The sequence below is a fragment of the Bos grunniens genome, chromosome 3 (genome assembly GCF_055505025.1).
Source record: "Bos grunniens cultivar Pamir isolate PY7600 chromosome 3, Bosgru_T2T1.0, whole genome shotgun sequence".
Lineage (NCBI taxonomy): Eukaryota > Metazoa > Chordata > Mammalia > Artiodactyla > Bovidae > Bos > Bos grunniens.
In genome coordinates this window covers 71,934,859-71,956,766 of record NC_141167.1, presented here as the reverse complement: position 1 = coordinate 71,956,766, position 21,908 = coordinate 71,934,859, and the positions used below count along the sequence as shown (strand labels likewise).

Below are 21,908 nucleotides of genomic sequence, written 5' to 3'. Positions count from 1 at the left end.
ATTCAAATAAATTTACAGTCCCTTCCGGTTCTTTTGGCAGGAACAATCCATGCAAATTTGAATAGATACTGGGGGAGGGAGCCTGGGAAAGTTATTTTATAATTTATGGCAACATCAATCAGACAGTTGGTGACTAGACACATATGAAGTGTTCCCTGGGGAGACGGGATGGGGGAGCACTGTTCTGAGATGTAGGTGGTATCTAAAACAGAGGTTTGAGTACAAGATCCTCATTATTTACCATCTCCACTGGAAAGAGCTAGGAAAGGCATTGCAGCTGTGGTACCAGGGATACAGCTGGAACTCAGTAAATATTTATATTAACATAATGAATATTATTAAATTATTTTTAATGGGATATAGTTGCTTTATAATATTGTCAGTTTCTGCTGTGTGACAACATGAGTCAGCTATATTCACACATATATCCCCTCTCTCTTGAGCCTCCCTCCCACCCTATACCCATGTAGGTCATCACAGAGCAGTGAGCTGAGTTCCCTGTGCTATATGGCAGGTTCCCACTAGCTATCTATTTTACACGTGGCAGTGTATATATGTCAGTCCCAATCTCTCAATTCATCCATACCACACCACCCACCATGTCCACACATCTAGCCTCTATATTTGTGTCTCTATTCCTGCCCAGAAAATAGGGTACAATTTTCTTAGATTCCACATATATATGCACTAATATAAAATATTTGTTTTTCTCTTTCTGATTTACTTCACTCTATATAACAGACAAGACTGAAAAGGAAAATGTTAACCAAACACAAAAATGTACCTCCAGCAGTTGTTCCTCCTGTCCACCTTCCCCAAATTTCTGGTCTTATTCTGACTGGCTGGCCCTCTAGTCTCTCTTGCCATCTCTCCTTATATTCCTCCTCCTCCTGAAATTCCTGGCCCTCCTGTTCTGTCCATAAACACTGCCCTCACTCTCACGATCATTACCTTGTCTTCTTTCAAAGCAAAACCAAGTGTTAGCTTCCCCCATCCCTAGGCAGAGCCGACCACACCCTTTCTGTAAGTCACCATTGTATCCTGTAAAAATATCTCTCATTGAACCTAAAATCACAATAGACTTTGTCTCTTATCCACTAGATTGTGTTTATTTTCTCATTAAGTGATACAGTACACATTTATTGCACATTTACTATGTACCATACTCTGAAGATATATATAAAAAAAAATGTATTCCTATGCTTAATGAATTTACAGTATAGTAGAAAGACAGAGGGTCTTCCCAGGTGGCTCAGCGATAAAGAATCCACCTGCCAATGTAGGAGATGCAGGTTCAACCTCTGGGTCAGGAAGATCCCCTGGATCTCCAACCCGCTCCAGTATTCTTGCCTGAGAAATCCCATGGACAGGGGAGCCTGATGGGCTACAGGCCACAGGGTCACAAAAGAGTCAGACACGACTTAGCAACTAAAACAACAACAACAGAAAGAGAGATGACTTAAAAAAAAATAGCAAACCAGTGTAAAAGTGATAAAAGGACAGAGGATTTAGGAGCAACTAGACGGGGTACATTAACTTACGGGGAAGGAGGGCAAGAAGAGCATGATGGTGAAGGGGAAGAAAGCTTTCTGGAGAAGATGAGGTGGTTTTACCTGACCTGACTGGCCAATAGGGTGAGGATGGGGTGAGATGGAGTGGGTAGGCTGTTTTATTAGGCCCTAAAATGATAACCTAGTAACTAAAGGCAACAGGGTTTGCAGAGGCCTACAAAAATGTTTGAGATCTAAAAATAAAACATTAATCATACTCTGGTTTCTCTTCAGATCACATAAATCTTTCACCTTTTACTAAAAATAAAAATAATGGCTTCAAAATACAAAGAAAAAGCTTAGAATTAAAGTTAATAAACATTAAATTGAATCCTTAAGAAAGGTAATGTTATTCAACTTTATGGTTAAGTTTAATATTCATGAAATTCTAAATTTAAAAAACTGGTTTATAGATCAGTCTTTCCCTTTACAAACATTAGTAAGTATTTGCAGTGATTGCTTAGACATTGTACCAGATCATTCATTAAATGAGTTCAGTTCAGTTCAGTCGCTCAGTCGTGTCCTACTCTTTGCGACCCCATGAAATGCAGCATGCCAGGCCTCCCTGTCCATCGCCAATCCCGGAGTCCACCCAAACTCATGTCCATCGAGGCTGTGATGCCATCCAGCCATCTCATCCTCTGTTGTCCCCTTCTCCTCCTACCCTCAATCTTTCCCAACATCAGAGTCTTTTCCAATGAGTCAACTCTTCACATGAGGTGGCCAAAGTACTGGAGTGTCAGCTTCAGCATCAGTCCTTCCAATGAACACCTAGGACTGATCTCCTTTACGATGGACTGGTTGGATCTCCTTGCAGTCCAAGGGACTCTCAAGAGTCTTCTCCAACACCACAGTTCAAAAGCATCAATTCTTTGGTGCTCAGCTTTCTTCACAGTCCAACTCTCACATCCATACATGACCACTGGAAAAACCATAGCCTTGACTAGATGGACCTTGTTGGCAAAGTAATGTCTCTGCTTTTGAATATGCTATCTAGGTTGGTCATAACTTTCCTTCCAAGGAGTAAGCGTCTTTTAATGTCATGGCTGCAAACACCATCTGCAGTGATTTTGGAGCCCCCAAAAATAAAGTCTGACACTGTTTCCACTGTTTCCCCATCTAATTGCCATGAAGTGATGGGACCAGATGCCATAATCTTAGTTTTCTGAATGTTGAGCTTTCAGCCAACTTTTTCACTCTCCTCTTTCACTTTCATCAAGAGACTTTTTAGTTCCTCTTCATTTTCTGCCATAGGGTGGTATCATCTGCATATCTGAGGTTATTGATATTTCTCCCGGCAATCTTGATTCCAGCTTGTGCTTCTTCCAGCCCAGCGTTTCTCATGATGTACTCTGCATAGAAGTTAAAGAAGCGGGGTGACAATATACAGCCTTGACGAACTCCTTTTCCTATTTGGAACCAGTCTGTTGTTCCATGTCCAGTTCTAACTGTTGCTTCCTGACCTGCATACAGGTTTCTCAAAGGCAGGTCAGGTGGTCTGATATTCCCATCTCTTTCAGAATTTTCCACAGTTTATTGTGATCCACACAGTCAAAGGCTTTGGCATAGTCAATAAAGCAGAAGTAGATGTTTTTCTGGAACTCTCTTTCTTTTTCCATGATCCAGCGGATGTTGGCAATTTGACCTCTGGTTCCTCTGCCTTTTCTAAAACCAGGTTGAACATCTGGAAGTTCACGGTTCACGTATTGCTGAAACCTGGCTTGGAGAATTTTGAGCATTACTTTACTAGCGTGTGAGATGAGTGCAATTGTGCGGCAGTTTGAGCATTCTTTGGCATTCCCTTTCTTTGGGATTAGAATGAAAACTGACCTTTTCCAGTCCTGTGGTCACTGCTGAGTTTTCCAAATTTGCTGGCATATTAAATGCAGCACTTTCACAGCATCATCTTTCAGGATTTGAAATAGCTCAACTGGAATTCCATCACCTCCACTAGCTTTGTTCGTAGTGATGCTTCCTAAAGCGCACTTGACTTCACATTCCAGGATGTCTGGCTCTAGGTGAGTGATCACACCATCGTGGTTATCTGGGTCATGAAGATCTTTTTTGTACAGTTCTTCTGTGTATTCTTGCCACCTCTTCTTAATATCTTCTGCTTCTGTTAGGTTCATACCATTTCTGTCCTTTATCGAGTCCATCTTTGCATGAAATGTTCCCTTGGTATCTCTAATTTTCTTGAAGAGATCTCTAGTCTTTCCCATTCTGTTGTTTTCCTTTATTTCTTTGCATTGATTGTTGAGGAAGGCTTTCTTATCTCTCCTTGCTATTCTTTGGAACTCTGCATTCAGATGTTTATATCGTTCCTTTTCTCCTTTGCTTTTCACTTTTCTTCTTTTCACAGCTATTTGTAAGGCCTCCTCAGACAGCCATTTTGCTTTTTTCATTTCTTTTCCATGGGGATGGTCTTGATCCCTGTCTCCTGTACAATGTCACGAACCTCCATCCATAGTTCATCAGGCACTCTGTCTATCAGAGCTAGTCCCTTAAATCTATTTCTCACTTCCACTGTATAATCATAAGGGATTTGATTTAGGTCATACCTGAATGGTCTAGTGGTTTTCCCCACTTTGTTAAATTTCAGTCTCAATTTGGCAATAAGGAGTTCATGATCTGAGCTACAGTCAGCTCCCGGTCTTGTTTTTGCTGACTGTATAAAGCAGTTAGTCAAAGTCAAATTTCAAAAGTAAAATTAAGAGCCTTAAAAATGTGTATCTATCTACCTGTATCAATATAGCTATAGACAGAGACACAGATGCTTTAAACATGTGAATTTGAGGCAGGATCAAGTTTTAAGATCAGAGCGTGCCTAGAGCCTATGGAGATGAAGGAGAGAGGATGGAAAGAAGCTGTCCACTGAGGCAAAGCACAGACATAGATAGTATCTAGTCCACAGTTAAGTGAGGAAAACACACAACAAACTCACAAAGAAGAGAAAGTACTTAAAAGTGATAGGAGCTGTGACTGACTGATTGCTGTCCAGTCTCTGGGTGCATGAATGTGACAGTTGCTTATCTTCTGTGCCTCTGGGCTTCTCGTCTCTCTTAGGTGCCTCCCATCATCTAGGACCCTGCTTGTTTTTCTCTGTACAGCTTCTTTAGTCTCCATCCCTTGATTCCAGCTTCTTTCTAAGGCTGTCTTTCCTATTTCTCTTTGCTCCCCTCTCTGCATTTTAATGGCTCATCCTGGCCCACACTCAGATCCAGCACCAGCTTCTAGATCTTCAGGCTTGGATTTTGACAATGGGATGGGAAAGAATCACCCGTGACTCCCAGGCTTCCAGCTCTGGTGACGGGCAGGAGGCAGTGCCACCAACTGAGGAAGGGCATCCCAGAACAGAAGCTGGTTTGGGAGAACATAATGAGATCAGTTTAGGACAAATTGGATTTGAGCAAATTATCCAGCAAACAATTGAAAGTTGGAGATGCAGATTTAGAAGTCATCAACAAAAATGTAGCGGATTAAATGATAAAGGGAATGAAAAAACCCAGAGAGAGTGTGTGGAGTGAGAAGAGCAAGGGTATGGAGGTCCTCGGGAACCTCAGCACATAATGCAGAAGGTGGAAGCAGAAGCACTTGGACAGGCAGAGAGAGAACAGAGGAAACCAGGCAAGACGAGTGTCATGGAGGAAAAGAGCATGACCAAATTGTCAAGAGCAGAGAGGTCTGAAAAGACCAGAACCGAAAGCATCCTTTAGACTCTAAAACTGGGGATTCTAGTGAAAGCATCTTGGTAGGATGATGAAGGTAGGAGACTAGGAAGTGCTGGTGAGGAAATGAATCACTGAATGTGAATTGTTCTTCTAAGAAATGTGGGAATAAAGGGTGGAGCAGGGAAGACCTTCTCCCAAGTAAGAGAGAATTCTTCCTGCCCTACTAGCTTTGAAATAGGACATTGATTCTTTTTCTGCTTTTAAACTCAAACTGAAACACCAACTCTTTGTGGGTCTCCAGCCCGCTTGGGCTTCCCTGGTGGCTCAGATGGTAAAGAATCTATCTGCAATGGAGAAGACCCAGGTTCAATCCCTGTGTTGGGAAGATCCCCTGGAGAAGGGAAGGGCTAACCACTCCAGTAGTCTTGCCTAGAGAATTCCATGGACAGAGGAGTCTGACGAACTAGTCCATGGGGTGGCAAAGAGTTGGACATGACTCAGCGACTAATACACACTTAGCCTACCAACTCACCCTGAAGATCTTGGGATTGGCCAGCCTCCATAATTTCATGAGCCAATTCCTTATAATAAATGTCTTCCTATCTATCTATCTTCCTATCTACCTATGCACTGCCCTTAGTAAGCATACCATTTCATGAAGTAGCAGGCACCTGCTTGTTGCTATGAGCATTCATTCATCATATTTGATATGTGCCTGAATGTCTACTATGTGCCCAACACACAGACATAGTTCCTGTCTACATGGAGCTTACAGTATAATAAGAGAGACAGATAACATGTGAACAGTAGAATAATTACCTATGGTGAAGAGTGCAAGGAAGGAAATAAACAGGGCACCTTAAAAACTCAACAGAGCAAGGGTGAGTGAAGAAGCATATAAAAAGAAGCATCATCTGAATCTACCATGAGAACACTGCTTTATAGATAGTGGTCTTAGGAATCAGCCTTGAAGAATGAGGAAAACTTTACCAAGCAGAGGAGGGAGGCAGACAATGTGCACAGGCCAGGAAGCATGAGAAAGGGACTGGCACATTAGGGAGTGTAGAATGAAGTCTAGACTCTGAAGGAAAAGTAAGAGAGAAGGCTTGAGAGGGAGCCACGCACCAGCTCATGAGAAGTCATGTGTGTCCAGCATGGGTACTGACCTTCTCTCCTGGAGACAGTAGGGAGCCACGGAGGATCTTTGTGCGGGAGAAGTAACATGATTGTATTGTCATGTCAGGTAACTCAGGCTATAGTGTGGAGGGTGCATCTGAAGGAAGGAGATTAGGGTCAAGAGGCCAGCAAGAAGGCTGTTCTGATAAGATGTTCTGAGAAAGAAGCAAAGAGAACTTAAGCAAAACAGTTTAGTGAGGAAAGAACAAAGAGAGGCGAGAGTATTCATGCAATATTAATTTATTTATGCATGCAAAAACCTTAATTTTAGAATTTTATTATAGAAATAACTATAAAAGAGAAAATAACATCATAAACTCTCATGTACCCATCACCTAGCTTCAACTATTATCAACATTTGGCTGTTCTTGTTTTATCTGTTCCTTTTTTCCCTGAAGTCTTTTAAAGCAAATCACACACAACATTTCACCCGCACATATTTCCCTATGTATCTCTAACATAAAAACTTACTTGTTTTAACAAAACCACAGTTCTATGATCACTCCCAACAAAATTAATTCCTCAATAATACCTAATACCCTGTTACGTTAACTTTCCCTTTGTTTGTTACAGGTGGTTTGTTCAGATCAAAGTCAAAATAAGGTTCACAGCAGCATTGTAATTGGTTATGTCTTATATCCCCTTTCATCTGTAATAGTTCTTATTGGAGGTAGTTTGGAAGGCGAGTCAGCAGGACTGAGTGATATCTTACCACTGGCATATATTTTTACCTGCTGGCTTCCTCCCTTCCTACCTACTCTTCTCAGCCCCACCATCTTATGGGAAAACAGGAATTAAAGTACTTTGCCCAACACTGAAGCTATTTTCAAGGAGTTTGCAAAGTAGTCATGGCAAGACCAAAGTCTGGGACCAGTGTAAAGGTTAAGGAGAAAAGACTTTTCTCAAGGTTACAGTCTCAATGGTGGCTTTACTGCTCCTTAGTCTAGAAAATTCTCCTGCTGCTGCTTTGTAGCTCGCATGCATAAGGAGGTCTTTCATACTGCAGTTATAAAGTAAGTCTGAAACGCTAATGCTCCATAAGTATACATACACTTACTCTTCAGTTCAGAGTCAGAGAGAAATATGAGGGCTCCTGCACCTACAGCCAGGAGAGAGGGGAGCAGGGCCACAGCTAGAAATAGCCAGGCTGCTCAAAGCCTAACTCCACCTGCTTCTCTGCTTTGCTGCAGCTGGGTCAGTACCCCCAGCATTTAGGAGAGCGGTACTGGCAAATGAGAAGGCAAGGCTTGTGGCTTGTGGTCCACAAATATATGAAAGAGAATTATATGTTGAGCTTGTTAAAATGCAGATCCCCTCCAGGCCTACTCAAGGGGCACACTTGAGTTTGAATCACCATCTCAAAAGTTAGAAGTCAATCCTAAAAAAACAGAGAACTGGTGATTCAATCATTTTCAAACTATGAAGAATGAAGTCATTCATTCAGGACTTGAACTTGATTTCTGCCAAACAAGGTGTTCACATCAGGCTCTGGGACTCAGAGCCAGAAAACTCGTGAACTTCCACCTTCCCCACAGCAGTGGAAAACACGCAAACAGCGCTGTATTGCTGCACAGGCCTGGGATCACTAGAACACTAGCGTGAGACAGAGACTCTGAGAGGGAACTACTCTCTCTATTCAAGGCTGCCAGCAGCAGCTTTGAAAAGAAAGGTGCTGGAGTTGGCACATCCATAAGAGATTGGTGCTGAACAGAGGAAGAAACACAACCTGTCTGGAAAGGACATAAAGGGACAACAATGACAAGGAAGCCTGCGAGTGTCCACAAAGCCCAGGTGAACAGATGGGCGCCCTCCGCACGCAGCCTCCTTTACGCACCAGCAGCTGCTCTCTTTTCCTTCCTCCAGGAGTCTTGTTTGGTATCACTAAACCAGCAATCAGAATCACTTTGGTGTATTTAATGTCACCATAAAACTATTTGTGATTGACTAGTTCAGTAGGGTTGAGAATAAGAACCTTTGATTTTCTCTTAGACAAAAACTTGTTTTTGAAAGCAATCTTGCAGAAGAGGTCCTGTAATCAGAAAGAAGGTAGGAAATGTTTTACCAGCATACTGGAGATCAGATAGCACCAAAAGTGCATATGTAGAACTATACACACACACATACATGTATATATATGTTTTTAAAATATTTTTTTCCTATCAATTACAGTTTCCCAGACTCCTAGACAGCCGTTCTCAAGGTATGAATCTGAGATCCTGGGGAAGAATATTATCTGATATGTCACCAAGAATTCAAGAAGTAAGTGGCTTGATGACAGTAATATAATTCCATTATATCTTTTCAGTGTTTTATCACACTTAATATATCAAATAATTTAATTGTACCTCGGACCCGTCCAAGGAGAAATACATTTGATTTTTCCGTCTAGCAATTTCAAAACACCTGTTCATATATCCTTAATTATCCATGCTCCTGAGTGGGAGGCAGACAGAAAGGAACCATTTGTCTAATTTCACACCTAGAAGGAAACAACACTTTAACTGGTATAGTGGATTATCAGGGGACTGACAACTGAATTCAAATCTTTTCATTCTTTCTGACATGATCCTATATTCTCTTATGTCCTTAAAATCCACATGAATCTATACCATTAATAGTAATAGCATATACGTACAGACTCTAAGTGTCTTATATACTTTACTCATTTCATCACAAAGAGAGTGACTTTTTGGTGTTGTTTTATAAATGATGTGCACATTTTAATCAAATACACAAGCCTTTGCCCATATATAAACAATTTTCCACTCAACAGATGACAGGTGCTGTGGTCACGATGATGAAGAGACAGATATATGGTCACTGCCTTGTGAAATATGTAGTCCAACAGGGAGGAGAGCTGTGAAATAAACAATTAGCTTCATGTGTAATGAATATTATGAAAGAGAGGCAAAGGGGAAACATAATTTTCCCCAAATTTTTTTCCCTCCAGTATTCTCAGCTGATTTGGGCTTTGCCAACCTTGAAATCTGCATGGTTAGAATCTGTCCTCATAAAACTAAGCTCAGCCTGGGCAGAGTGCTGTGCAGGGCAAGTTAGAAAAGGACCCATTGTACTGATGACCACCTGCTGTAGTGGGAGTCTCTATTTAACATTCTTCTCTTCATAAGCATTTAAAAAATGTATATCAGTATAATAGGGTTGAAGTTGATAGAGAATTTTTTTTTTTTAATCTCCAAAGCAAATCAACACTCTTAACTCCATGTGGGAGTTCCAGAAAGTTTCTTGCCTGACTAGATAACAAGTCTAGCATTCGTGAACTGCACTGAAACAGATGGCCCTGTTTACATTAACTGATACTAGACCATTTGACCCTGGAACAGCCTCTTCATCTCTGAGCGCTTTGATTAAATGAGCAACATAATAATGGTAATAACCTCTTACAAGACTGTCATAAGGCTTACTGCTATTAAAGCAATTTGAGATTCCATCTTTATTATTGAAGCCTAGACTGTGATTATAGGCGTGACTCACTATGTGGATTCTCCACGGCACTCAACAGTCTCAGAGGGCAAGTGTTGGCATGTGGACAGAGAGGAGATGACAGGTAAACATCACTTATTGCAGTAGGAGAACTATTTTCAGTCTCACCAGATTGAATGGTTTTTTAAGACCTCCATATGCCTTTGAAAACAGGTAACCAAGTCTGTTTGGGGAATAAAAGCAGCATGGTTTTTATTTTGTATTTTCCTTTAAAGTCAAATGGTAGTATGGAAACTGATATCTTGGCAACTCTGGCAGCCCTTAACTTAGTTCTCAGCATTATAGATTCACCTTCAAAAAATGAGGCCAGTGAGTGCCACCAGTACCCATATGGAGAGAGGACCACCAGCCTCTTCTTAGTTTGGTGCAAAATTTAAAGAGTTTTTCCAGGAATGGAGAGTTCATTTGTTCTATATTTGCTTCGATCCTAAAATATATACACACACACACAGACGGAAAGAAACCACAAACCACACATTTCAGGTAAATGGAACAGTCCACATTTGGTAAAGCTGAGCTAATAAGAAGATAATTTTCCAAATATAAGAAACTAATTTCTAAACTTTTGGCCAAAGACCAAATTTGCCCTGACTTTGCCTTTCTAAGACAGAGCTACTCCTTCATTTCATTTCCCAGTTTTTTCCAGTAGCTCCATCTTGGTGGGAATAACAGAACCAAAGAACTGACTTACAAAGAAATATTCTCTACATTTCGCTAAGGATACATTCCCAGGGAATTCATGCTAAACAGACTGGGAAAGAGAAGTAATATTAAAATGCTTTTGGAAGTTAACTCTTTTATCTTCTTTAAGGCTCATCCTAGTTTCCTCCTAGGGCCTGAGTGGATGGCAGTAGCTTTTATTTCACACCTGGATTAAAGATCGCCAAGAATATTTATATTTTCTTTTAAATGTGGAAATCAAACGCGTATGCTGAGGTCTCCCCAAACTTTGGAGCTTTGGCTTCACAGTGGGTTGTGACTCTGACTGCCTCAGAATGACCTGAAGCCTTTGCCTTGCCATAGTTCATCCACCGGCCAAGTGTTCAAGACTTGCTGTGGGTGACCAGGCCACTCGTGCAGACTGGTGGCCCGGAGACCTTCACGCAGCTGATGGGCATCCTGTCTGACCTCTTGTGTGGCTACCCCGAGGGAGGAGGATCTCGGGTGTTCTCCTTCAGCTGGTATGAAGACAATAACTATAAGGCCTTTCTAGGGATCGACTCCACAAGGAAAGATCCTATCTATTCTTATGACGAAAGAACAAGTAAGTTTTCTAAGTCCTGCATATAAATTGGCTTCTAATGTTGGGTTAAGCTGATAGGGTAACACTTGCAGGTGAAATTAATCCTGGGGTTGACTTACCCTGGGTCTTGTTGATCAGCTTTGGGCAAAGAGGCTTCTTCTTGCACAGAGTCCATTTCCCCAAGTAGGAAGAGGGGCAGTGCTCAGAAAGAAATCTGGAAGTGAGTCAAGGAAAGAACTGAGACCCGCTTGGAAAGGGAACAGAGGGGACATTTCCTACTGATCTGATTGAACTAGGGTTAAGTTCTAGAGGAAGAGAAAGATAAATGAGGAGGCAGCCCAGAGTTGCAAGCAGAGCTGGGGTCAGAAGGGCTCTGGCAAATAAATATGGCTGGGGGATGTTTTTACAAACACAATACGGTGAAAATCCGTGTGAGTACTATTGAATTGTGTTCCAAATGGCAAGTTGCTTGCAAGTTATCTTTCCCACTTTTCCCTATTTTTTTTGGCTCCTGTGGGGTAAAGGAGGGTGGGGTATGGACAAAATGCAACTTAGCCCACTAGTTAAAAATTAAAGAGGCAATGAGGCACGCACCCAAAGCAGTTGGGCCCCAAGATAGCCACACACAACAAAGAAGTTAAGCGGCTAATTGAAGGGAAATTATTGAAACTAAAGCTGAGATTTCCAGTGAAGGCCTCATTTGGCCTCTCGGTCCCTTTCATCTGAGAATGTCCTCTGTTTCTTTTAATAATCGCAAGCAGTCTTCTCAACCTTTTTCTAAAGCAGGGGGGTAAAAAAAAAGAAAGCGAGGGCAAGCCCCGTCCTTTGTTTCTCTGATGAGGCCTTTATTGAGATGCACTGTGGCATTTTGTTACTTACTAATGATGAGCTTGTTATTGGTGGAGTGCAGCCTATTAATTTAGGTTATTTGTCAAATCCTCCAGCATATAGTTGAATGAAACATGTGATTTGAACACACTAATGACTATGTTTAGCTGAGCAACAGGGAGTTTCTATAAAATCCATCCCTTCTCTCCTGACAGCAACCTTTTGTAACGCATTGATCCAGAGCCTGGAGTCAAACCCTCTAACCAAAATAGCCTGGAGGGCAGCAAAGCCTTTGTTGATGGGAAAAATCCTCTTTACTCCAGATTCCCCTGCAACACGCAGAATACTGAAGAATGTAAGGTCCCAGCTGGTCTTGTCCCTTCTGCCTTCTGCCTCTGGCTGTCCAGTAGAATGAGAGTGTATGTGCATGCATGTGTGTGTATGTGTGAGTGTGTGTGTGTGTTTTACTGTGCCCTCCTGGTGGTAGCCTTCTGTTTGTTTTTTGCTCAGTGGACACTGGGTTCCTCCCCTGGGAAGGCTTTGCACCGGTGCCCCTGCCTGGACCCTCCCTTCTCTATGGAGCCTGCAATGATATTTTCTTCCTCATTGCCTAAATTCTATCCCTTAGAGAGGAGTTCACAGTTCTCTGAAGCCTAGCTTCCGGGAATAGACAAAGATAGGGAGGAAGGGAGGGAGAGCATTTGCTCACAGGGAGTCCAAATCTAGCTTTAATGAGATTCTGAGACAATACATCATCAATATTAGAAATACCACTGAGAAATGAGATTCTGTCAGTCCTGGAGGCTGGGAAATAGCCGATTGTTCTGGGAAATATCAGTTGACTGAAAAAATAAAGACACTTCCTTGAAAACCCTTTCCTAAACATTGAAGGTTAGTGACAGGAAAGGTACAACCAAAGATTCTCTCTTACTTTTTCTCTCTCCATTCTTTTGCTGTCTCTGTCTGATTTTAGGCTAATTCGACGTTTGAAGAGCTGGAGCGTGTCAGGAAGTTGGTCAAAGTCTGGGAAGAAGTAGGGCCCCAGATCTGGTACTTCTTTGACAAGAGCACACAGATGAGCATGATCAGAGTACGGATGGCATTAGAGGTCGGGAGGGAGAGGGGAAGAGAAGGGCCAGGAAAGTTCCATTTGTTTCCTCTTCCCAAAACTTTCCCTGGAATTAGATCAAAATATAACAGGCGCCAGTTTTTGAAGCTGTCCTTAAGTGGAATCATTGACTTTGCATGGGACCTAGGGCTTTGATGGTGGCTCAGATGGTAAAGAATCTGCCTGCAATGCGGGAGACCTGGGTTCTATCCCTAGGTTGGGATGATCCCCTGGAGGAAGGCATAGCAACCCACTCCAGTATTCTTGCTTGGAGAATCCCATGGACAGAGGAGCCTGGCGGGCTACAGTCAGTGGGGTCACAAAGAGTTGGAAACAACTGAGCGACTAAGTACAGCACAGGTTTTTGAAACTGGGGAAATACAAGAACCATCATAAGACAAGTGACCTCCTGAGGTTCTTCACTGTTATGCATATACATGAGGGCCTCCGATTCAAAGGGGCATCTCCGCAAGGGGCCAGTTCTGTAACTGCAAAGATAGTCAAATGTGTCTCCCTGGTCCCATTTTCCATTTTGCAAAATCAGGAGGTAAGAGTCCTGCGTAGCAGAAATAATTTAAAGGAAACCAAAGAAAATCCTTAAGAAAAAGAAAGCTTCCAATATACCATGTCCCTACCCCTCTCCCCCATCTCTCCTTTCTTATAGAGACCTATGTATAGGGGGAAAACAGGATATAGCTAGATATGCTTTATGGTAGAAGAAAACCCACTAGATTTTTAGGGAACCTTAGAGTCTATCCTATTTGTTAAAAATTGGCAATGGCCTAAAAACAAGACCAGAGATCCTGTGGAATTCTAAATGCTGTAATTGTATTGCTTCTTCCCAAGGACACTCTGGAGAACCCAACAGTAAAAGCTTTTTGGAATAGGCAGCTTGGTGAGGAAGGCATCACTGCTGAAGCCGTCCTGAGCTTCCTCTATAACGGGCCTCGAGAGGGCCAGGCTGACGATGTGGACAACTTCAACTGGAGGGATATATTTAACATCACTGATCGTGCCCTACGCCTGGCTAATCAATATCTGGAGGTAAGGGTAGCAAGTCACCTGAGGGCCACCCAAGACCCCTTCAGGACAGCCCTGTACATGGAGCCAGAGATTCCTTAGCAAGTCAAGTGGTCTTGGGTTTCAAATCTCATTTTCCTCACTCAAAGATTGCCACAGTCCCCAAACAGAGATGGATCTTGTTCTCTATCAGCTTATCCACAATTGAAACAGTTCCCTCTTCACATCTCCTGCCTCCTGACAGCTCCCTAAATCCTTCTTGGCTGTTCCCTTGTAGCCCTCATGGTGTCACGTCTGTCCTTAGCCATCTCTTGTCTGCATTGCCTCAGCGGCTGTCCACTGCTAGTGTCACCGAACCTCAAGTTATGAGGTCCCCCTGCTTGTTAGACACTCCCACCCCCAGGTTCTACAGGCACATCAGACTCAACATGTCCCAAAATAAATTTGCGTTCACCCTCCCTGTACAATGCATCCTCCTTCAGCATTTCCTACCCTGATCAAGTCCTCTGCATTTTTCCAGATTCTTAAATTAGAGGTTTTAGGGTCACCCTTAAATCGCCCTCCACACAACACTTCTCATTAATTGTGTAACTTTGTGCCAATCTCTGTGCTAAGTGTTTTCACGTACGTTAGTCCCTTCAGTCCTCCGACAGCTCCATCAAGTGTCAGTTGTCATCATTCCCACTTTACAGATATAGAAGCTGAGGCTTAAAGAGTTTAGGTAAGATCCCCATTAGCTATTAGGTGGAGTAGACAGGAGGTAGAGCCTGCTGCCCAGACTCCTGCCCTGCCTCTGTCATGCCCAGTCACTGAGCTTTGTCTTCTCATCTCTTAGTATTTCTCAGCTCCTCCTCTTACCTTCTAGGCTCTCTGAACCCCAGAGGCCTTCTCATCTCTCTACCAGTCCTTCCTAAATCCTCCCTCCCTGGACTCCAGAGTCCACTCTTTGTTGGTTCAGGTTCTTCTCCATGATGACACCAGAGTTACATTCCAAACTCACATCTGCTAATATCACTCTCACACTTACAGTCTTAATGACCCACCCTCCAAGAAGACAAGTCCCTTCCAAACCTGCCCCAGCCCGCCTTCCCAGCCTCTGCTCGTCCACACATCTTCAGTTCTGCCCCACTGGCCCTGCCACCACCCTAAAGCACACCCTGGCTTCTCATGGTGTCATTCTTTACAAATGGCTGTTTCTCTGCCAAAGTATTGGAGGCTTTTTGCCTAAATAAAGACAATTTATTGGTTGACATAACCTGGAAGTTCAGGGGACCTAGGACACTGTGTCCTTCCCCCTCTTACCTTGCTGTTTGCCTTGGCCCGACTCTGATCTCAGCCAGATCCTCTCCACTGGGTAGTGAGTCAGCTGCTCACAGCCCTCAGTGGTCATCCTTATACCAAAATCTCTGCGGAAAGAGGGAGTGGCTTTCCCACAGCATTCACAGTCCTCCTGGACAGTATTGGCCTGGCCACTCTACCTATCACCAGCCCCTTAGGGGACTGTGTACCACCCAGGGGTAAGGGAGGCAGCGTTAGCTTCATCTGAGTCTCATGGACTGAGCAGGGTTACTGTAAAGTGGGGGAAGGTCTTTCCCCAAAAGAAGAAACACAAGGCAGAGAAGTCCAAAAAGCTTTCCCTCCCCCATCGATTGAGTGACTATTCATTCATTTTTTGAGACTTAGCTCTCAAATGTCACTTCTGCTTCAATGTAGGGTTAGTCATTCACTCCTCTGTGCCTCCCTGGCCCTCTCTTCGCATCTCTCGTAGATCTTGTTCCAGTTAGATTCGTGTCAGCTATTAATATGTCCATCTCCAGCTGATCAGCAGACTGGAGTTATCAGAGTCAGGGAACATATCCTAGTTATGTTCAAATTCTCAACCTCAGACTCCCAGGGAACATCTCTGTCTGGGAGCTTATTGCAGCTACCAATGGGCCTCATGTCAGACAGCACATTGACACAGAGAAGATGCTCAAGGAAATAGGAGAGGAAATTAAGCCAGTGGCCCCCAAGAGCAGGCCCATCTCCCCCATACTCTGTGGTCCTAAGGATAACTGACTAGTGAAAAAAAGCCCACCTTCATCTGTCACCACAGCATTCTTAAAGACTCCCTGCTGCTCTTGGAGCCACCAGAATTCTCCCAGTGTATGCGCCACTTCCTCTCCAGAACCGTGGATGTGTCAGCACAGGCTTCCTAGGAGGCCTTTCAGAAGGGGCCAGGCGTGGCAGCAACACAACCAAAGTTCAGGTCATTCAAAGTGATTCCCACTTGTCTGAAGGCAGCAGTGACCATAGGTGCTTTCTACAAGACAGATTTCTGGACACAAACCCAGATCGACTGACTCAGAATTACCAGGGAAGAGGCCTAGTAATCTGTGCTTTCACAGACCTATCAGATTGGTGGGGCCTCGGAGTCCCTCGTACAATTACTCAGTTGCTGTTTTCTTCTTGCAATGCCTCTGCCAGCTAAGCCCCCATTCCTGGCCATGCCCACCCCTGTCTGCCACTGTGGTTATAATATAGGCAGGATTTTTGGATGGGTTCTGGACAGAGGCACTCTATTTGTTTACTCTTGCTGAATGGAGTTCACTGGGTCTCACAGTCTTTTTTGTGAGGTCCTGTCAGAATACCTCTTACCTTTTGTTTGACTTGATATTTGTATAGTGATGTAAAGGACTTATTTTCTTGAAAGATCAGTTTTTCCACATATCTTGTGCTTAATATAGTACCAGATACCAAATAGATACTTAATATATATTAGATGGTTAAGAATTTAGTTTCTAGAACCAGACCACCTGGGTTCAAATCCCTGCTAATTGTGCCTCAATTTCTGCATCTGTAAAATGGATATATTGATACTTATCTAATAGGCTTGTTAGGAGAATTAACTGGGTTAATTCTTGCAAAACACTTAAGACAGTGCCTGGCAATTAGTAAGCACTTAATATTAACTTTTTAGTAAAATACAAACAAACAAACAGAAGCTACTGCTTGGGAGGAGGCGAGTGGAATTAGTGAAATTAGGCCCAGACACTGAGCCCCTCCTGCTGCTCCTCTAGGGATTTCAAAGCTGTAATCTCATCTAACATCAGCCACCAGCATGTCCCCAGGGACTTGCAATCCCATTAGCCCAGCCAAGTGCTCCTAAGCAAAGACTAGGATAGCCACCAGTTAGTGGCCTGCCCCAGGGGTTCCTAACAGGGGTTTTGATGGTGGTAGAAACCCAGCAGGTAACTGTGCTGAGGTTTCTGATCTTCCTGCCCTCAGGGGTGGTGGGGGGAGGAAAAGTGAGGACCAGTGACCTGAAAAGAGAAGAAGGGGGTGAAGAGTAGTGAAGAAGAATCTGATCCTTGCAACTGGTCCCGGGATGTTCTGTTTTTGTCCTTGTGTTTTGGGAAGTCAGGAAGAGCCTTGGAATTGGGAAGTCCAAGGCAGAGCCTTGGAAACTCCCCAGTTCTTATCCTCAGGAGCAGACAGGGCATGAAAACCCCTTCACAGTGGCTGCAGGACTTCTCCAGGACAGGGCAGTAAACGTGTTCCTGCACAGGCTGTTTAAGGCTTGACTGAGCCTCTCCCCTCTTCAATAATATGACTTTCGTTAAAGAGCTTTGAGAACTTCTGGGCCAGACTCAAAGCCTACTTCCCTGCCTGTTCCAAAAAAAGAAAAGAAAAAAATCATTTCAGGAAAATTCAGCAAAAAATACTGTAAAACATAAAATATGTTGATCCAGGTCAGCTTCCCTGGTGGCTCAGCTGGTAAAGAATCTGCCTGCAATGTGGGAGACCTGGGTTTGATCCCTGAGTTGGGAAGATCACCTGGAGGAGGGAAAGGCTCCCCACTCCAGTATTCAGGCCTGGAGAATTCCATGGACTATACAGTCCATGGGGTTGCAAAGAGTCGAACATGACTGAGTGACTTTCACAGGTCAGTGTGGCATTCAGAAGTGATATTGAACAACAGCAGCTCCAAGAACTAAGACCAAATTTTTATACATTTTGTCGTTATAGGAAAGGGGAGTGATTCAGTAGGTTCTCTCCTCACCTCATAGAAGTGCTAAATCTTCTTTCTCTCTGCTTGGGGTAAGGCCTTAGTTACTGGACGTTCCATGGAGCAGGCTGGAGAGCGTACCATGCCTCTGGAGCTGCCTTGCTGGGTCATTGTATACCATGTTAGGTCACTGCTTGGGGAATCTTCTCACCCACCAGTGAGGATAAACATCTTGGATCTGGCTTATAAGCTGTATCCCTCTGGGAAATCTACTTTACCTACAAAGGCTCAATTTTGTCATTTGTAAAATATAGGTAATAACACAACAGATCTCACAGAATCGCTGTGGAGGATGAAGTGAGTGAAGTGTGCGATGCATTTAGAATGATGGCACTCACTCAGTGCCATTGATTAGTTAAGCCTGTGTGTAAATTCTCTGCCCTTGATTCCTCACATCTTAGGTGGGGCTGGCAGTGCCCTCCTTTCCAAGTGGCTGTGAGGATGAGACTGGAGAGGGTTGGGCACCTAGCCATTTGATGCATGGCAGCTCTTGCTGTGAACCACAAGGATGTCTACCCTTGAACCACAGGCCATGTGAGGAATGTCCTTTTTCTCATTTCACATAAGCATTAACCAGGGATATGAAGCCACTCTTCATATTAACCTTATGAACTGGTTTAGAATCAGGACTGTCAGATAATTCCAGAAGGGTACAAAAGTCTACAGCATGAAAGCATATTATTTCAAGAGCCATGAACTGGATCACAAACAGCTTATGGACAATGATCTTATTTTATGTCTCATCAGTCTTTCAGAAACATAGAACTGGATGGAGGAAGGAGAACACAGGTCGGGGATAGGGAGGGCTTGAGTCATAGGTGGAAGGAAGGAAGGTGCGTTTGAGCCTGCTGTGACCAGCCACTGTGCTGGACAGTCCTACATGTCATCTCGTGCAACACTCCCGCCTGCCCAGCGGGCATAATTGTTACCATTTTATAGAATGAAAGACCTAGTTGCCTAATATACCACAGCAGATAAGAGATGGCTTCAGAATTCTAACCCAGAACTGTCTGGCTGTGAAGAGGAAATTTTTTCTTCTACCATAGGGGCCACATTAGTAGGGAGCTCAGTAAGTTTGGATAAATTATATAATGAGTTGGATGCACGCTTCAGTCGTGTCCAACTCTTTGCAACCCTATGGACCATAGCCTGCCAGGCTACTTTGTCTGAGGGATTCTCCAGGCAAGAGTACTGTAATGGGTTGCCATTTCCCCCTCCGGGGAATCTTTGTGACCCAGGGATCGAACTCTAGTTCTTTGCCTCTAGGAGCACCTGGGAAGCCCATTTAATAAATTGGATAAGGACAGTAATTATTTTGTAAAGTTCAGGATAGCAGATACTATTCTTTTTCAGTCTTTTCTGGTTGGAAATAGCTAGGTTTAGAGGCTTCCCAGGTGGCACCAGTGGTAAAGAACCCACCTGCCAGGGCTCGAACCTGGGTCGAACCTCTTTACTGACTGAGCTACCAAGGCCTTCGTAGTGGTAGTATCTCAGAGAACTGCTACAATTCAATCTAATGGAGGAGAAGCAAGTTGCGCAAATCCAAAATGTCACAAATCCTCCAAGCTCTGTCAATTATCCTCCAAATTGTCTCTGAAACCCCCCTTCCTCACTCTCTCCATGTATGGCCTCTGTTTACAGGGACTGGTACCAACTCTCCTCGCTGGTTTCTGGGCCTCTGGTCTCTTACTGCTTCTGTTCAGCTCCCATACTGCCCAGTGAGATTTTCTGAAACTCATCTTGCCATCACTTACTGGTTCTGTGATTTCAGGCAATATTGTTCCCCTGCCTGCTGAAAATAAGGATGATAAGTGAAGTTACAGCCAGGGCAGCATTTACCAGTGTGGCTGGACTGGGTTTTTGTGATTGGAATGTGCTTTCAACAGTTAGTGCCCGGCTCTGTTGCTTATTAAATATTTTAAGTATGATAACACTCACCTCCCAAAGTTGTTGGAATGATTAAACAAGAAAGCTTTGAGAGCTAAAGTGCCCTGCAGTCAGCCAGACTGTTCTCTTTCCTTGAACCCAGCTACACAGGAAGCATCACCTGGGGGCTTTGGTGGAGTGTGAGTCTTCATGCTCCAACGTGACCTTTTTATTTGTTTCATTATTGTATTTATTTTAGAAACAGACATTTTTAAACAGCTGTGCATTTCCTCTCCCTTTGTTTTCCAGTCATGGTGCATTTCCTCACTTTTTACAGTTGAACATTTCAGATGTCTGTTCATGGTGCCCAGTGTGTTAGATAAAATTTATTGCGGCGCCTCTGGCCTGTACTTCACCATCCCAACCAACACAAACAGCCCAAAGCTATTTTATCCAGTGGCTTTTTCCATGTGGGGAGAAACAAATCTTGAGTGTTAAGGTTTAGATCTGCCAGGAAATTCATTCTGGGATGTTTGCCCACATTCATTGGCATTTTTCAAAAGGAACCCCAGGTGTCTACATTAACACCAGCAGGACCACTTGAGGCATTCATCAGCCACTTTGTTCTCGGCCTGAGTGTGGAAGTTAAAGATGTAAGAGACAAGGTTGCAGAGCCAGCGTCTCTAAGGGTGCAGTGCTTTTCTTTTCCCTGAAGATTTATGCCTCACATGTCCTGAACGTATTAGCCAAAAAAGGTCAGCCCAGAGTACCAGTCTCCTTTGATTATCAAGTTCAAGCCAAGAGAATGGTTCTTTCTTTGCCTCTACTGGATATAGTTTTCCATTTAAGAGATAATTTAATTTATTTATTAGTTAATGTGTTTGAATTAGCATTGGAGGGGTCACAGTTGAAGAAGGAAGCCTGCTGCTACTGCAGCTTCTTCTCCCAAGGTGGTGTTTGACTTAGCTGCATAAACAAATGACTGCATTCTCCAGAGGTCCTGAACACAGCTGTCTGCCCTGGAGAAGGCCACACCTCTTCCGGCAGGGTGAACTCTGCTTCCTGCTGAGAATCAGCAAAACAACCAACAAGGAATGGTAGGAATTGTATAGACTTCAAATGGCAATGACCCTGCCACCCAGATTTTGGCCACAGCAGTTGGAAACTGAATGAGACAAGGAAACCTCTTCTCTGCTTTACTGCCCTTGGCTATCACAGGGCATTTTAAAAATTCTCTTTGAGATTCTCAATTCTGGTTGCAAAATTTGTCTAGACGATAGCCATGAGACCCCGGAGACTGTCTTTTTAATCAGTGAAGATGCCCTTTGAATTTTTTCCTAGTCGTGATGCTATCTTTCTGCTGAGCCTCTCTCACTGGCCAGTTCTTATCTACCTACAATATTCTTCCCAGCATCCATGATCACACTGTTTCTCTCTGTTTAGAATCAAAGAGCTTTTATAAACAGACTCTGTGGCTTCAGTCTCATTAGAATCTACTATGTTTTAACTTAACAAGCCAACCAGACCAGACCAGATGTGTCAAAATTCATGACCTTGGTTAAGGGTGTAGTCATTCACCATTGCTTCCCAAACACACTCATGCACCTACTCACATGAGTATACATGTTCATTAGTCAAGATCTTCACTTCAGGGACCCAGAGTAAGTGCCAGTAGGGAATGAGGTCACTTGCTGTGAGGCAGGTAGCCTCCCCATGAGAATGCAAGGATACATTATGAATCATACCTCAGGGTATGACCTAGGGACTTCTGACTCATGTCCAAACGAGCTTCCACAGCTGCTCTGCCTTGACCTCTGGATTAGTTTCATAAGACCTTCCTCTGGATAGAGTTGTCTGACTTTCAACTAATGGACAATGAGCAAGCTAGTGAACACCAGTG

At 43.5% G+C, this 21,908-nt stretch overlaps 1 protein-coding gene across 1 annotated transcript in view; it reads left to right on the top strand.

The window, feature by feature from the left end:
- Positions 1 to 21,908, top strand: part of ABCA4 (ATP binding cassette subfamily A member 4) — a 124,106-nt gene that overhangs the window by 14,104 nt on the left and 88,094 nt on the right. The window contains exons 3-7 of the mRNA XM_086391299.1: positions 8,564 to 8,653; positions 10,919 to 11,159; positions 12,182 to 12,321; positions 12,940 to 13,056; positions 13,921 to 14,118. Of these exons, the coding sequence (XP_086247425.1) occupies positions 8,564 to 8,653; positions 10,919 to 11,159; positions 12,182 to 12,321; positions 12,940 to 13,056; positions 13,921 to 14,118 (786 nt within the window). The remainder of the gene's footprint in view (positions 1 to 8,563; positions 8,654 to 10,918; positions 11,160 to 12,181; positions 12,322 to 12,939; positions 13,057 to 13,920; positions 14,119 to 21,908) is intronic.